This window comes from Hoplias malabaricus, chromosome 4, assembly GCF_029633855.1.
Source record: "Hoplias malabaricus isolate fHopMal1 chromosome 4, fHopMal1.hap1, whole genome shotgun sequence".
NCBI lineage: Eukaryota > Metazoa > Chordata > Actinopteri > Characiformes > Erythrinidae > Hoplias > Hoplias malabaricus.
In genome coordinates, this window is record NC_089803.1 from 44,688,961 (window position 1) to 44,707,380 (window position 18,420).

At 41.9% G+C, this 18,420-nt stretch overlaps 1 protein-coding gene across 1 annotated transcript; it reads right to left on the reverse strand.

Annotated features, from left to right (window-relative positions):
• Nucleotides 1-352: 352 nt before the first annotated feature.
• On the reverse strand, nt 353-6,155 carry LOC136695033 (piggyBac transposable element-derived protein 4-like). The gene is made up of 6 exons (XM_066668849.1): nt 5,843-6,155; nt 3,028-3,043; nt 2,735-2,767; nt 2,477-2,581; nt 2,212-2,316; nt 353-2,054 (listed from the first exon to the last, which is right to left on the reverse strand). The coding sequence occupies exons 1-6, from the start codon at nt 6,153-6,155 to the stop codon at nt 509-511; spliced, it is 2,118 nt and encodes a 705-aa protein (XP_066524946.1). The 3' UTR covers nt 353-508.
• Nucleotides 6,156-18,420: the final 12,265 nt, after the last annotated feature.

The following is an 18,420-nucleotide window of genomic DNA, read 5'->3' on the forward strand; positions in this document are numbered from 1 at the left end:
TAAACTTAGACTTTCCAAAAACCTGTTTTCAGAAGTGCTGATATACTGTGAAAAAACACCTTCTAAACATTTCTCACCGGGACCTTTGAGGTCAAAACTTTGTGAACACGGGTCTTGGCAACACACTGCTGATTCTACTTTTCATAAATTGTATGTAATTTTATACTTAGGACATAACAAATGTGAGGTGACACTCTGTTTTTCTCAGTCACTGGCTCCTACATTGCATATGTATGAAGATAGGTGCGAAAACCGAGGTGCGAGGTCCCCACCCCACTGCCTAATGAATGGCCCATTAGCTGTCACCGCCACAGCTGTCAAAAGAGAAGAGACCAGAGGCAGATAGTCACAGTTTATCACAGTTTATTGCAAAAAAAAAGAACTAAACAAGCAATAAAAATAAAAAAATAAATAACTGGCAAAATAAATGTAAAGATAGTGATAATATACTAAATATAGTCATACTGATAGATAGATACATATCCTTGTGTGTGTATATATGTATGAATCAGTTCAACAAAAGATGCCAGTCTCTAAAACAGTTTCTGTCTGGCTGCATGCAAAGGTAGACATCACACTGTTCACACTTCCATGGAGTTTTTGTTTGCTTTTCCCTGTGCTTCCTGCAGTATGCACAGGTCTTTCGGCCAGCAGTAGCTTTCATACTTTGGCTAGTGACATCACTCCCAGGAATCGGCAAATGATGACCACTGGCTGGTTTTGCAGGGGGCTCATTTTCCATACCACACAGCTGTTCAACAAGCTCTTCCATGAATGCCTTGTGGGTCAGGCTGTCCTGCTGCATAAGTTGTTTGTGGAGAATGTAGGCATTGGTAGCAGCAATGTCCAAGAAGTGAAGAAACAGTTTTCTGTACCACTTCAAAGTTTTGTGCTGAGTTGTGTAATACTGGATCAGCTGGTCTGACAAATCCACACCTCCCATGAACTTGTTGTATTCAATCAATGGTGTTGGGCATGGAAAGAACTCTGTGGTCCAGATTCCCAGTTTGGATTTTACTCTCCTTTGAACTGTATCCCCTTTGAAAACTGTGTGGATGGTAGAGCAAATTGCTACCTCTCGCGTGTCCATCCACTTCACAAAGAGAAGAGGACCATCTCTTATCCAGCGGAAAGTTCCTCTTGGTGACTTCTTTGTTAGGGCATTGACAGTAGTACGAGGGCAGTCTTTCCTGGACTCTCTGTATGTTCCACAAGCACCAAACTTACAGGCATACAAGTCTTTAAAAAGCTTTGGGCTTGTATAGAAATTATCCATGTACACATGGTACCCAGACCCCAAAAAACTCTTGTCAACCAAGGACATGACAGAGTCATAAGAGAGTCCCTGGCCAGTGGGGAAGTTGTTCTTTCCAGTGTACACAGAGAAGTCCACAGTGTAACCATTGCTGGAGTCTGCAAGAACAAACAACTTGAAACCCCACTTTGTAGGTTTGTCCTTCATGTACTGTGTCATGCTGTTGTGTCCTCTGCAAGGCACCATGCGTTCATCCACAGCAAGATTCCTGTGTGGATGGTAGAATGACTTACAGGCATTCTGTACTGTGTTCATCAGAGGTTTGCAACGGAACAGTCTGTCATGCTCTGATGTTCCCCTCTTGGCATCATTTAGTCTGTCCTCATCTGGATCACTCATGTGTACGTTCCAGGATATTGACCGGTACCTGTCCCTTGACATCACTGTTGATGGGAAATGGATGGAGAAGATATTGCTTTTACGCCAGAAGTCAGAGATGTGCTTCAAATTGACCATGGACATGTAGATTATGAGTCCAATGTACTTGTAAAATTCAGCAACGTCAACGTCCAGCCATCTGTATTTTGCACCTCTTGCAATATTCTTTGCAGCTTGCTTGTTTGTGTTCCGGCAGAGGACTTCCACAGCATCCTTTGGAAAGAACAACTTGAAGAGGGATAGGGGTGTGTAGCAGTCCCCTTTCCTCAGTTGAACACCAGGCTCCCTTGCAGGAAGAAAGCGCAGTGGTGGTGGACAGACATCCTCAACTACTTCATTTTCCCATGATGGTGGCTGTACACTGAAAAACAATAAATGTGAAATGTGAGTAGTTGCCCTGTGAGCAGTAACAAAGATTTACATATTGGTATAAATTCCAGCAGCTCCTACAAATATTTACTAATATTTCAAATACAGTATTTACACATGACCTATGTATAGCAAAATGCTAAACTTACAGTGCAGATGTGGAAGGACCATGTGTTTCCGCCCTACATGTTTGTGGTTGCAGACTGGGCCGACGGCGTTGTCTTTTGCATGGAGGTGGAATATTTTCCACATTTCTGAAAAATAATAAGAAATGTGAGCAATTGTGTTCTGAGCAGTTACAAATATTACATAGCAATATACATATATACATGCCAACAGTCACTACAAATACTTACTAATATTTCAAATACAGTATTTACCGATGACCTATGTATAGCAAAATGCTAAACTTACAGTGCAGATGTGGAAGGACCATGTGCTCCTGCCCTACATGTTGGTGGTTGCAGACTGGGCCGACGGGGTTGTCTTTTGCCTGGAGGTGGAGTATTTTCCACATTTCTGAAAAATAATAAGAAATGTGAGTAGTTGCCCTGTGAGCAGTAACAAAGATTTACATATCAGTATAAATTCCAGCAGCTCCTACAAATATTTACTAATATTTCAAATACAGTATTTACACATGACCTATGTATAGCAAAATGCTAAACTTACAGTGCAGATGTGGAAGGACCATGTGCTCCTCCCCTATGTCAGGAGCGAGGGGCGGATAGAAGGAGGGCGGACGCACTCGCTAAAACACAGTTTTTTAATAAAGGGAAATAACAAAACAAAGAACGAAAACATACAGGGAAACAAGGCAGGCTAAATTAAACTAGGGAAACTAAACAGGGCAAACCGGACTGACAGACTAAAGAGTTCACAAAATAACGATAGGAAAGGAAACTGCGACATGAAACAACGACTAAGAAAACAAACACGGAGAAACTGGAGACAGACGGACAGACCAGGAAACACGACCGACTAGACATGAGAAATGTGAAATGAGAAATGTACGACAAACAGGACGTGACACAATAGGGCTTAAATACTCACACAAACGAGACACACCTGGACAGATAACGAGGACGGGTAACACATGACATGGACGAGGAGGCGGAACAAAGGCGGAGACTCGAACATAAACAAAACAGAGCCATGTGCAAATAAAGCACATGGCGGGGACAACAGACTGACAGGACGAAGGCGTGACAGATGCCCCCCCCAAGAACGCGCAACTCCCGGGCGCGTACTCCTAAACCCCCCAGGAGCTGGCGCAGGAGAGGGCACGAAAAACATGACAGGACAACAAACCAACAGGTGACAGGACTCAGGACAGGACGGGAACAGACACAGGAGCTGGGGACACGACAGGACCGAATATACGAGACGGGACATGGGACATGACAGGAGACTGACAAAGGGGGGCAGCAAGAGACGAGAACGGACTGGACAGGACAGGAGTGGACACATGGGACTTGACAGGGTTTTTGACATTGGACATGACACTGGATGGAAACAGGGACTGGACAGAAGACGGGACAGGTGACAGAACTTGGTGCTGGGACTGGACGGGAGCAGAGACTGGTGACAAGACACTGGACAGGATAGGAACGTTAGACTGGACAGGGGTACGTGACTGGACAGAAGACAGGACAGGTGACATGACTTGGTGCTGGGACTGGACGGGAGCAGAGACTGGTGACAAGACACTGGACAGGATAGGAACGTTAGACTGGACAGGGGTACGTGACTGGACAGAAGACAGGACAGGTGACATGACACTAGACTGGAACGGAGACGGGACTGGAGACTGGACAGGGGATTGGAAGGGAAACTGGACCGGAGACAAGACAGGTGACTGGACATTGGACGGATACGGGAACTGGACGTGAGACAAGACAGAGGGTTGAAACGGGGACTGGACAGGACTAACAGGGGACTGGACAGGAGACAAGACAGAGGGTTGAAACGGGGACTGGACAGGACTAACAGGGGACTGGACAGGAGACAAGACAGAGGGTTGAAACAGAGACTGGACCGGAGACGGGACTTGAGACTGGACAGGGATTTGAAACAGAGACTGGACCGGAGACAAGACGGGTGACTGGACATTGGACGGATACGAAGACTGGACATGACTAACAGGGGACTGAACCGGGGGTTGAAACATAGACTGGACAGGGCTGACAGGGGACTGGACATGAGACAAGACAGAGGGTTGAAACGGGGACTGGACAGGACTAACAGGGGACTGGACATGAGGCAGGACAGGAGACTGGACTGGACTTGGTAGGGGAACAGGGACCAAGACGTTTACGGGGACAGACATGAATACAGTAACAGGTACAGGGACAGAGACAAAGGCTGACACGGGTACTGGGACAAGGACAGAAACGGGAACCATGACAGGGACAGACAAGGGAACCAAAATAACAGGGGGGTGCCCAGGACTGGCTAATGTCTGTGGGGCAGTCTGAGGAACCAGCCTGGGCACAGTTCTGGGGATCGGCCCTGAAGTCCTTCGGGCCGACCTACGGACATGGACAGGGGAGGCCGTAGCCACAGTCACGGGGACAGGAGAGGCCGTAGCCACAGTCACGGGGACAGGAGAGGCCGTAGCCACAGTCACGGGGACAGGAGCGGCAGGCGCCGCCGTAGTCACGGGGACAGGAGCGGCAGGCGCCGCCGTAGTCACGGGGACAGGAGCGGCAGGCGCCGCTATCACGGGCACTGGAGCGGCGGGTGCCGCCATCACGGGGACTGGAGCGGCGGGTGCCGCCATCACGGGGACTGGAGCGGCGGGTGCCGCCATCACGGGGACTGGAGCGGCGGGTGCCGCCATCACGGGGACTGGAGCGGCGGGTGCCGCCATCACGGGGACTGGAGCGGCGGGTGCCGCCATCACGGGGACTGGAGCGGCGGGTGCCGCCATCACGGGGACTGGAGCGGCGGGTGCCGCCATCACGGACACTGGAGCGGCGGGTGCCGCTATCACGGGGACTGGAGCGGCGGGTGCCGCCATCACGGGGACTGGAGCGGCGGGTGCCGCCATCACGGGGACTGGAGTGGCGGGTGCCGCCATCACGGGGACTGGAGCGGCGGGTGCCGCCATCACGGGGACTGGAGCGGCGGGTGCCGCCATCACGGGGACTGGAGCGGCGGGTGCCGCCATCACCGACACTGGAGCGGCGGGTGCCGCCATCACGGGGACTGGAGCGGCGGGTGCCGCCATCACCGACACTGGAGCGGCGGGTGCCGCCATCACCGACACTGGAGCGGCGGGTGCCGCCATCACCGACACAGGAGCGGCGGGTGCCGCCATCACCGACACAGGAAGCCCCGCAGCAACGTCCACGGGGGCAGGGGAACCTGCGACGTCCTCCTCGGAGGCAGGGGAACCTACGACGTCCTCCTCGGAGGCAGGGGAACCTGCGACGTCCTCCTCGGAGGCAGGGGAACCTGCGACGTCCTCCTCGGAGGCAGGGGAACCTGCGACGTCGTCCTCGGAGGCAGGGGAACCTGCGACGTCGTCCTCGGAGGCAGGGGAACCTGCAGCGACGTCGTCCTCGGAGGCAGGGGAACCTGCAGCGACGTCGTCCACGGAGGCAGGGGAACCTGCAGCGACGTCGTCCACGGAGGCAGGGGAACCTGCAGCGACGTCGTCCACGGAGGCAGGGGAACCTGCAGCGACGTCGTCCACGGAGGCAGGGGAACCTGCAGCGACGTCGTCCACGGAGGCAGGGGAACCTGCAGCGACGTCGTCCACGGAGGCAGGGGAACCTGCAGCGACGACGTCCACGGAGGCAGGGGAACCTGCAGCGACGTCGTCCACGGAGGCAGGAGAGGCGGGTGTCGCGATTACGAAGACAGGAGAGGCGCGCGTCGCGCTCACGAAGACAGGAGAACGTGCGACGTCGTCCACGGAGGCAGATGAATCTGCGACGTCGTCCACGAAGACTGGAGAGGCGCGCGCCGCGCTCTCGAGGACAGGCGCGGCTGAAGGCGCCGCGTTAACTAAGACAGGAGTCTGTGCTGCTCGCCGGGCTCGCGCTGGAGCTGTAAAGGGTTTAGGGGGTTTCACAGGCGCACCCATTAGATCACCTCGAGGTGCGCCCCTGTTAGCCTCAGACCTCATAGCTCCGGAGGTGAGGCTAACAGCCCCTACCCTTAACGCCCCCCCAAAAATTTCCCCGGACCTGAGGGGGTAATCCTCCAGCGAGGGGGGAACTCCAGCACGGTTCTTCCGCCGACTCTTTCGACTCCTGCTGGCGCAACTACTCGATTCCCGAGTCGACTCCTCCGCTAAAGGATCCGGAACAGCGCCAGGCAGGAGCTGGAGCCGGCGACTCCATTCCGAAGCCGCTTTCAAAGCCTCCCCCACAGGATCTTTGGGGCCTGTGCGGAATGGAGTCCGGCGAACGGCACACCCCTTAAGGTAATAGTCCGTGCTAGCTGCGTCCTGGTGGTCGTACATTTCCCCTTTATCCTGTGTTTTGTTGGTCACGGTATTTAGTCTGTCCGTCTGTCTCTAGAGTTTCCCCGTTTCTTCTCCTTTTTCGTCGTGTCGTTTTTCGTCCGTCTGTCCTGTTTTCCCTGTCCAGTTTCCTTTGTTTTATTTAGCTTGTTTGGCTCCTTGTTTGTTTATTTCCTGTTTTAGTATCGTTGTTTTGTTTATATTAAATTCCCGTGTTTTAGCGAATGCGTCCGCCTCCCTCAATCCGCCCCTCACTCCTGACACCCTACATGTTGGTGGTTGCAGACTGGGCCGACGGCGTTTTCTTTTGCCTGGAGATGGAGTATTTTCCACATTTCTGAAAGAAAAATAATAATAAATGTGAGCAACTCTCTTTTGAGCAGTTACAAAGATGATCTATACATGCCAACAGTCACTACAACTAATTACTTGTATTTCAAATAAAGTACTTACATATGACCTATGTATAGCATAGTAATTGTCTTCTGAGCAGTTACAAAGATTTACATATCAGTACATAGCATAACAAGCTACATAGGATGATACTATCACATTCACACAGGCCATTTACACATTACATTACCACACTAGGCTAAACATATACAGCCATTTACACATTATAGCATGACAATAAGCCACACTTATGGTACTGGAGCCTTGCATACTAATGTACAACATGCCATTCACACTCAGATTAGCAACAGGCTACATTTGAATGTGCCGTTTACACAACAGCAGCATTCAGTGTATTTACATAAGCATGAACGAACTCGTTTTTACATAATTATACATCTTACATGTTTTTTTTACATTCATTTATGCTTTCATATACAAAGTAATACTTATTTAATTCATTCTTTATTTTAATTTACCCGGAATTCGCGGAGTGCACATTGTAAACATGAATGAACGCGTTCTTACATAATTATATATCTTACATGTGTTTTACATTCATTTATGCTTTCATATACAAAGTAATACTTATTTCATTTATTCTTTATTTAAATTTACCCGGAATTCGCGGAGTATACACAGTAAGCGCGAAGCGTGGGTTTGTTTCATTTGAAAGGAAATATTTCACTTACCCTTCACAAAAATCCTCCTTGGGATCAATCCGCTTCTCAAAATAAAGTCTTTCTTCGTCACTGTCCTCCCCGCTTTCGTCAGATGAGCTGAAATCCTCTTCACTCTCCGAAGCAAAGCTCTCCTGGATGTGTAGAAGTGCCTCCGCAGCTGTTAACCGTGAGTGCGCCATGACGAAGCTCCACGAAAACAATTCCCCTACATGTGCTCTGTTTTTATAACAAGCAAATGGGCGTTTTCATGCAAATTATCAGTCAATAATCCTCCACTAGCCGCTGCCGAATTACCATAGTGTTAACATATGAATGGCAGAACGCGTCTATGGGCGGAACAAAAAAGCTTGTGCCTCAAAAATGTGCCGGTTGTTGTTTACGCTTCTCTCACAAGAATATAAATATATATATCGTTTCATCCTATGTATAGTTGGAAAGTAGACCCTTCAAGGTTTCCGAGGTATGTTGTATTTTTTTTCTAGGATAAAATCTCGCAGAGTTATATACGTGTTTATGTGGAATTTCAATTTTATCCCGCCGGCGGCATAGCCGACCTCAGAGGGTTAAGTAGTGATGTTATGTAACCAAAATCCAACATCTTCCAAACGTCACACCCTGATGTCAAATTGACGTAAATTACCAACATTAAGCTGTAAGGTATGGTGACCAAATCCCAACGTCTGAATTTTAACGTCAGTTCAACTTGCCATTTTAACATCAATAGACGTTGATAATTTGTTGGTCTTAAGTAGTGATGTTATGCAACCAAAATCCAACATCTTCCAAACATCACATCCTGATGTCAAATTGACGTAAATTACCAACATTAAGCTGTAAGGTATGGTGACCAAATCCCAACGTCTGAATTTTAACGTCAGTTCAACCTGCCATTCTAACATCAATAGACGTTGATAATTTGTTGGTTTTAAGTAGTGATGTTATGTAACCAAAATCCAACATCTTCCAAACGTCACATCCTGATGTCAAATTGACGTAAATTACCAACATTAAGCTGTAAGGTACGGTGACCAAATCCCAACGTCTGATTAACGTCTGAATTTTAACGTCAGTTCAACTTGCCATTCTAACATCAATAGACATTGATAATTTGTTGGTTTTAAGTAGTGATGTTATGTAACCAAAATCCAACATCTTCCAAACATCACATCCTGATGTCAAATTGACGTAAATTACCAACATTAAGCTGTAAGGTATGGTGACCAAATCCCAACGTCTGAATGTTAACGTCAGTTCAACTTGCCATTTTAACATCAATAGACGTTGATAATTTGTTGGTTTTAAGTAGTGATGTTATGCAACCAAAATCCAACATCTTCCAAACATCACATCCTGATGTCAAATTGACGTAAATTACCAACATTAAGCTGTAAGGTATGGTGACCAAATCCCAACGTCTGATAAACGTCTGAATTTTAACGTCAGTTCAACCTGCCATTCTAACATCAATAGACGTTGATAATTTGTTGGTCTTAAGTAGTGATGTTATGTAACCAAAATCCAACATCTTCCAAACGTCACACCTTGATGTCAAATTGACGTAAATTACCAACATTAAGCTGTAAGGTATGGTGACCAAATCCCAACGTCTGAATGTTAACGTCAGTTCAACTTGCCATTTTAACATCAATAGATGTTGATAATTTGTTGGTTTTAAGTAGTGATGTTATGCAACCAAAATCCAACATCTTCCAAACATCACATCCTGATGTCAAATTGACGTAAATTACCAACATTAAGCTGTAAGGTATGGTGACCAAATCCCAACGTCTGAATTTTAACGTCAGTTCAACCTGCCATTCTAACATCAATAGACGTTGATAATTTGTTGGTTTTAAGTAGTGATGTTATGTAACCAAAATCCAACATTTTCCAAACGTCACATCCTGATGTCAAATTGACGTAAATTACCAACATTAAGCTGTAAGGTATGGTGACCAAATCCCAACGTCTGATAAACGTCTGAATTTTAACGTCAGTTCAACCTGCCATTCTAACATCAATAGACGTTGATAATTTGTTGGTTTTAAGTAGTGATGTTATGTAACCAAAATCCAACATCTTCCAAACATCACATCCTGATGTCAAATTGACGTAAATTACCAACATTAAGCTGTAAGGTATGGTGACCAAATCCCAACGTCTGAATTTTAACGTCAGTTCAACTTGCCATTTTAACATCAATAGACGTTGATAATTTGTTGGTTTTAAGTAGTGATGTTATGCAACCAAAATCCAACATCTTCCAAACATCACATCCTGATGTCAAATTGACGTAAATTACCAACATTAAGCTGTAAGGTATGGTGACCAAATCCCAACGTCTGAATTTTAACGTCAGTTCAACCTGCCATTCTAACATCAATAGACGTTGATAATTTGTTGGTTTTAAGTAGTGATGTTATGTAACCAAAATCCAACATCTTCCAAACGTCACACCTTGATGTCAAATTGACGTAAATTACCAACATTAAGCTGTAAGGTATGGTGACCAAATCCCAACGTCTGAATGTTAACGTCAGTTCAACTTGCCATTTTAACATCAATAGACGTTGATAATTTGTTGGTTTTAAGTAGTGATGTTATGCAACCAAAATCCAACATCTTCCAAACATCACATCCTGATGTCAAATTGACGTAAATTACCAACATTAAGCTGTAAGGTATGGTGACCAAATCCCAACGTCTGAATTTTAACGTCAGTTCAACCTGCCATTCTAACATCAATAGACGTTGATAATTTGTTGGTTTTAAGTAGTGATGTTATGTAACCAAAATCCAACATCTTCCAAACGTCACATCCTGATGTCAAATTGACGTAAATTACCAACATTAAGCTGTAAGGTATGGTGACCAAATCCCAACGTCTGATTAACGTCTGAATTTTAATGTCAGTTCAACTTGCCATTCTAACATCAATAGACGTTGATAATTTGTTGGTTTTAAGTAGTGATGTTATGCAACCAAAATCCAACATCTTCCAAACATCACATCCTGATGTCAAATTGACGTAAATTACCAACATTAAGCTGTAAGGTATGGTGACCAAATCCCAACGTCTGAATTTTAACGTCAGTTCAACCTGCCATTCTAACATCAATAGACGTTGATAATTTGTTGGTTTTAAGTAGTGATGTTATGTAACCAAAATCCAACATCTTCCAAACGTCACATCCTGATGTCAAATTGACGTAAATTACCAACATTAAGCTGTAAGGTATGGTGACCAAATCCCAACGTCTGATTAACGTCTGAATTTTAATGTCAGTTCAACTTGCCATTCTAACATCAATAGACGTTGATAATTTGTTGGTTTTAAGTAGTGATGTTATGTAACCAAAATCCAACATCTTCCAAACATCACATCCTGATGTCAAATTGACGTAAATTACCAACATTAAGCTGTAAGGTATGGTGACCAAATCCCAACGTCTGAATTTTAACGTCAGTTCAACTTGCCATTTTAACATCAATAGACGTTGATAATTTGTTGGTTTTAAGTAGTGATGTTATGCAACCAAAATCCAACATCTTCCAAACGTCACATCCTGATGTCAAATTGACGTAAATTACCAACATTAAGCTGTAAGGTATGGTGACCAAATCCCAACGTCTGATAAACGTCTGAATTTTAACGTCAGTTCAACCTGCCATTCTAACATCAATAGACGTTGATAATTTGTTGGTTTTAAGTAGTGATGTTATGTAACCAAAATCCAACATCTTCCAAACATCACATCCTGATGTCAAATTGACGTAAATTACCAACATTAAGCTGTAAGGTATGGTGACCAAATCCCAACGTCTTATAAACGTCTGGATTTTAACGTCAGTTCAACCTGCCATTCTAACATCAATAGACGTTGATAATTTGTTGGTTTTAAGTAGTGATGTTATGTAACCAAAATCCAACATCTTCCAAACGTCACATCCTGATGTCAAATTGACGTAAATTACCAACATTAAGCTGTAAGGTATGGTGACCAAATCCCAACGTCTGAATTTTAACGTCAGTTCAACTTGCCATTTTAACATCAATAGACGTTGATAATTTGTTGGTTTTAAGTAGTGATGTTATGCAACCAAAATCCAACATCTTCCAAACATCACATCCTGATGTCAAATTGACGTAAATTACCAACATTAAGCTGTAAGGTATGGTGACCAAATCCCAACGTCTGATAAACGTCTGAATTTTAACGTCAGTTCAACCTGCCATTCTAACATCAATAGACGTTGATAATTTGTTGGTTTTAAGTAGTGATGTTATGTAACCAAAATCCAACATCTTCCAAACGTCACACCTTGATGTCAAATTGACGTAAATTACCAACATTAAGCTGTAAGGTATGGTGACCAAATCCCAACGTCTGAATGTTAACGTCAGTTCAACTTGCCATTTTAACATCAATAGACGTTGATAATTTGTTGGTTTTAAGTAGTGATGTTATGCAACCAAAATCCAACATCTTCCAAACATCACATCCTGATGTCAAATTGACGTAAATTACCAACATTAAGCTGTAAGGTATGGTGACCAAATCCCAACGTCTGAATTTTAACGTCAGTTCAACCTGCCATTCTAACATCAATAGACGTTGATAATTTGTTGGTTTTAAGTAGTGATGTTATGTAACCAAAATCCAACATATTCCAAACGTCACATCCTGATGTCAAATTGACGTAAATTACCAACATTAAGCTGTAAGGTATGGTGACCAAATCCCAACGTCTGATTAACGTCTGAATTTTAACGTCAGTTCAACTTGCCATTCTAACATCAATAGACGTTGATAATTTGTTGGTTTTAAGTAGTGATGTTATGTAACCAAAATCCAACATCTTCCAAACGTCACATCCTGATGTCAAATTGACGTAAATTACCAACATTAAGCTGTAAGGTATGGTGACCAAATCCCAACGTCTGATTAACGTCTGAATTTTAATGTCAGTTCAACTTGCCATTCTAACATCAATAGACGTTGATAATTTGTTGGTTTTAAGTAGTGATGTTATGCAACCAAAATCCAACATCTTCCAAACATCACATCCTGATGTCAAATTGACGTAAATTACCAACATTAAGCTGTAAGGTATGGTGACCAAATCCCAACGTCTGAATTTTAACGTCAGTTCAACCTGCCATTCTAACATCAATAGACGTTGATAATTTGTTGGTTTTAAGTAGTGATGTTATGTAACCAAAATCCAACATCTTCCAAACGTCACATCCTGATGTCAAATTGACGTAAATTACCAACATTAAGCTGTAAGGTATGGTGACCAAATCCCAACGTCTGATTAACGTCTGAATTTTAATGTCAGTTCAACTTGCCATTCTAACATCAATAGACGTTGATAATTTGTTGGTTTTAAGTAGTGATGTTATGTAACCAAAATCCAACATCTTCCAAACATCACATCCTGATGTCAAATTGACGTAAATTACCAACATTAAGCTGTAAGGTATGGTGACCAAATCCCAACGTCTGAATTTTAACGTCAGTTCAACTTGCCATTTTAACATCAATAGACGTTGATAATTTGTTGGTTTTAAGTAGTGATGTTATGCAACCAAAATCCAACATCTTCCAAACGTCACATCCTGATGTCAAATTGACGTAAATTACCAACATTAAGCTGTAAGGTATGGTGACCAAATCCCAACGTCTGATAAACGTCTGAATTTTAACGTCAGTTCAACCTGCCATTCTAACATCAATAGACGTTGATAATTTGTTGGTTTTAAGTAGTGATGTTATGTAACCAAAATCCAACATCTTCCAAACATCACATCCTGATGTCAAATTGACGTAAATTACCAACATTAAGCTGTAAGGTATGGTGACCAAATCCCAACGTCTTATAAACGTCTGGATTTTAACGTCAGTTCAACCTGCCATTCTAACATCAATAGACGTTGATAATTTGTTGGTTTTAAGTAGTGATGTTATGTAACCAAAATCCAACATCTTCCAAACGTCACATCCTGATGTCAAATTGACGTAAATTACCAACATTAAGCTGTAAGGTATGGTGACCAAATCCCAACGTCTGAATTTTAACGTCAGTTCAACTTGCCATTTTAACATCAATAGACGTTGATAATTTGTTGGTTTTAAGTAGTGATGTTATGCAACCAAAATCCAACATCTTCCAAACATCACATCCTGATGTCAAATTGACGTAAATTACCAACATTAAGCTGTAAGGTATGGTGACCAAATCCCAACGTCTGATAAACGTCTGAATTTTAACGTCAGTTCAACCTGCCATTCTAACATCAATAGACGTTGATAATTTGTTGGTTTTAAGTAGTGATGTTATGTAACCAAAATCCAACATCTTCCAAACGTCACACCTTGATGTCAAATTGACGTAAATTACCAACATTAAGCTGTAAGGTATGGTGACCAAATCCCAACGTCTGAATGTTAACGTCAGTTCAACTTGCCATTTTAACATCAATAGACGTTGATAATTTGTTGGTTTTAAGTAGTGATGTTATGCAACCAAAATCCAACATCTTCCAAACATCACATCCTGATGTCAAATTGACGTAAATTACCAACATTAAGCTGTAAGGTATGGTGACCAAATCCCAACGTCTGAATTTTAACGTCAGTTCAACCTGCCATTCTAACATCAATAGACGTTGATAATTTGTTGGTTTTAAGTAGTGATGTTATGTAACCAAAATCCAACATATTCCAAACGTCACATCCTGATGTCAAATTGACGTAAATTACCAACATTAAGCTGTAAGGTATGGTGACCAAATCCCAACGTCTGATTAACGTCTGAATTTTAACGTCAGTTCAACTTGCCATTCTAACATCAATAGACGTTGATAATTTGTTGGTTTTAAGTAGTGATGTTATGTAACCAAAATCCAACATCTTCCAAACATCACATCCTGATGTCAAATTGACGTAAATTACCAACATTAAGCTGTAAGGTATGGTGACCAAATCCCAACGTCTGAATTTTAACGTCAGTTCAACTTGCCATTTTAACATCAATAGACGTTGATAATTTGTTGGTTTTAAGTAGTGATGTTATGCAACCAAAATCCAACATCTTCCAAACGTCACATCCTGATGTCAAATTGACATAAATTACCAACATTAAGCTGTAAGGTATGGTGACCAAATCCCAACGTCTGAATTTTAACGTCAGTTCAACTTGCCATTTTAACATCAATAGACGTTGATAATTTGTTGGTTTTAAGTAGTGATGTTATGCAACCAAAATCCAACATCTTCCAAACATCACATCCTGATGTCAAATTGACGTAAATTACCAACATTAAGCTGTAAGGTACGGTGACCAAATCCCAACGTCTGATTAACGTCTGAATTTTAACGTCAGTTCAACTTGCCATTCTAACATCAATAGACATTGATAATTTGTTGGTTTTAAGTAGTGATGTTATGTAACCAAAATCCAACATCTTCCAAACATCACATCCTGATGTCAAATTGACGTAAATTACCAACATTAAGCTGTAAGGTATGGTGACCAAATCCCAACGTCTGAATGTTAACGTCAGTTCAACTTGCCATTTTAACATCAATAGACGTTGATAATTTGTTGGTTTTAAGTAGTGATGTTATGCAACCAAAATCCAACATCTTCCAAACATCACATCCTGATGTCAAATTGACGTAAATTACCAACATTAAGCTGTAAGGTATGGTGACCAAATCCCAACGTCTGATAAACGTCTGAATTTTAACGTCAGTTCAACCTGCCATTCTAACATCAATAGACGTTGATAATTTGTTGGTTTTAAGTAGTGATGTTATGTAACCAAAATCCAACATCTTCCAAACGTCACACCTTGATGTCAAATTGACGTAAATTACCAACATTAAGCTGTAAGGTATGGTGACCAAATCCCAACGTCTGAATGTTAACGTCAGTTCAACTTGCCATTTTAACATCAATAGACGTTGATAATTTGTTGGTTTTAAGTAGTGATGTTATGCAACCAAAATCCAACATCTTCCAAACATCACATCCTGATGTCAAATTGACGTAAATTACCAACATTAAGCTGTAAGGTATGGTGACCAAATCCCAACGTCTGAATTTTAACGTCAGTTCAACTTGCCATTTTAACATCAATAGACGTTGATAATTTGTTGGTTTTAAGTAGTGATGTTATGCAACCAAAATCCAACATCTTCCAAACGTCACATCCTGATGTCAAATTGACGTAAATTACCAACATTAAGCTGTAAGGTATGGTGACCAAATCCCAACGTCTGATAAACGTCTGAATTTTAACGTCAGTTCAACCTGCCATTCTAACATCAATAGACGTTGATAATTTGTTGGTTTTAAGTAGTGATGTTATGTAACCAAAATCCAACATCTTCCAAACATCACATCCTGATGTCAAATTGACGTAAATTACCAACATTAAGCTGTAAGGTATGGTGACCAAATCCCAACGTCTTATAAACGTCTGGATTTTAACGTCAGTTCAACCTGCCATTCTAACATCAATAGACGTTGATAATTTGTTGGTTTTAAGTAGTGATGTTATGTAACCAAAATCCAACATCTTCCAAACGTCACATCCTGATGTCAAATTGACGTAAATTACCAACATTAAGCTGTAAGGTATGGTGACCAAATCCCAACGTCTGAATGTTAACGTCAGTTCAACTTGCCATTTTAACATCAATAGACGTTGATAATTTGTTGGTTTTAAGTAGTGATGTTATGCAACCAAAATCCAACATCTTCCAAACATCACATCCTGATGTCAAATTGACGTAAATTACCAACATTAAGCTGTAAGGTATGGTGACCAAATCCCAACGTCTGAATTTTAACGTCAGTTCAACCTGCCATTCTAACATCAATAGACGTTGATAATTTGTTGGTTTTAAGTAGTGATGTTATGTAACCAAAATCCAACATATTCCAAACGTCACATCCTGATGTCAAATTGACGTAAATTACCAACATTAAGCTGTAAGGTATGGTGACCAAATCCCAACGTCTGATTAACGTCTGAATTTTAACGTCAGTTCAACTTGCCATTCTAACATCAATAGACGTTGATAATTTGTTGGTTTTAAGTAGTGATGTTATGTAACCAAAATCCAACATCTTCCAAACGTCACATCCTGATGTCAAATTGACGTAAATTACCAACATTAAGCTGTAAGGTATGGTGACCAAATCCCAACGTCTGATTAACGTCTGAATTTTAATGTCAGTTCAACTTGCCATTCTAACATCAATAGACGTTGATAATTTGTTGGTTTTAAGTAGTGATGTTATGCAACCAAAATCCAACATCTTCCAAACATCACATCCTGATGTCAAATTGACGTAAATTACCAACATTAAGCTGTAAGGTATGGTGACCAAATCCCAACGTCTGAATTTTAACGTCAGTTCAACCTGCCATTCTAACATCAATAGACGTTGATAATTTGTTGGTTTTAAGTAGTGATGTTATGTAACCAAAATCCAACATCTTCCAAACGTCACATCCTGATGTCAAATTGACGTAAATTACCAACATTAAGCTGTAAGGTATGGTGACCAAATCCCAACGTCTGATTAACGTCTGAATTTTAATGTCAGTTCAACTTGCCATTCTAACATCAATAGACGTTGATAATTTGTTGGTTTTAAGTAGTGATGTTATGTAACCAAAATCCAACATCTTCCAAACATCACATCCTGATGTCAAATTGACGTAAATTACCAACATTAAGCTGTAAGGTATGGTGACCAAATCCCAACGTCTGAATTTTAACGTCAGTTCAACTTGCCATTTTAACATCAATAGACGTTGATAATTTGTTGGTTTTAAGTAGTGATGTTATGCAACCAAAATCCAACATCTTCCAAACGTCACATCCTGATGTCAAATTGACGTAAATTACCAACATTAAGCTGTAAGGTATGGTGACCAAATCCCAACGTCTGATAAACGTCTGAATTTTAACGTCAGTTCAACCTGCCATTCTAACATCAATAGACGTTGATAATTTGTTGGTTTTAAGTAGTGATGTTATGTAACCAAAATCCAACATCTTCCAAACATCACATCCTGATGTCAAATTGACGTAAATTACCAACATTAAGCTGTAAGGTATGGTGACCAAATCCCAACGTCTTATAAACGTCTGGATTTTAACGTCAGTTCAACCTGCCATTCTAACATCAATAGACGTTGATAATTTGTTGGTTTTAAGTAGTGATGTTATGTAACCAAAATCCAACATCTTCCAAACGTCACATCCTGATGTCAAATTGACGTAAATTACCAACATTAAGCTGTAAGGTATGGTGACCAAATCCCAACGTCTGAATTTTAACGTCAGTTCAACTTGCCATTTTAACATCAATAGACGTTGATAATTTGTTGGTTTTAAGTAGTGATGTTATGCAACCAAAATCCAACATCTTCCAAACATCACATCCTGATGTCAAATTGACGTAAATTACCAACATTAAGCTGTAAGGTATGGTGACCAAATCCCAACGTCTGATAAACGTCTGAATTTTAACGTCAGTTCAACCTGCCATTCTAACATCAATAGACGTTGATAATTTGTTGGTTTTAAGTAGTGATGTTATGTAACCAAAATCCAACATCTTCCAAACGTCACACCTTGATGTCAAATTGACGTAAATTACCAACATTAAGCTGTAAGGTATTGTGACCAAATCCCAACGTCTGAATGTTAACGTCAGTTCAACTTGCCATTTTAACATCAATAGACGTTGATAATTTGTTGGTTTTAAGTAGTGATGTT

Bases quoted from the DNA above. Each gene is read 5' to 3' on its own strand.
- LOC136695033 (XM_066668849.1), bottom strand. From the start codon at position 6,155: ATGGGTGCGCCTGTGAAACCCCCTAAACCCTTTACAGCTCCAGCGCGA. The intron at 2,582-2,734 runs GTAAGTTTAGCA...ATTATTTTTCAG, and splicing joins GGTCCTTCCACATCTGCACT to AAATGTGGAAAATACTCCAC. The intron at 2,317-2,476 runs GTAAGTTTAGCA...ATTATTTTTCAG, and splicing joins GGTCCTTCCACATCTGCACT to AAATGTGGAAAATATTCCAC.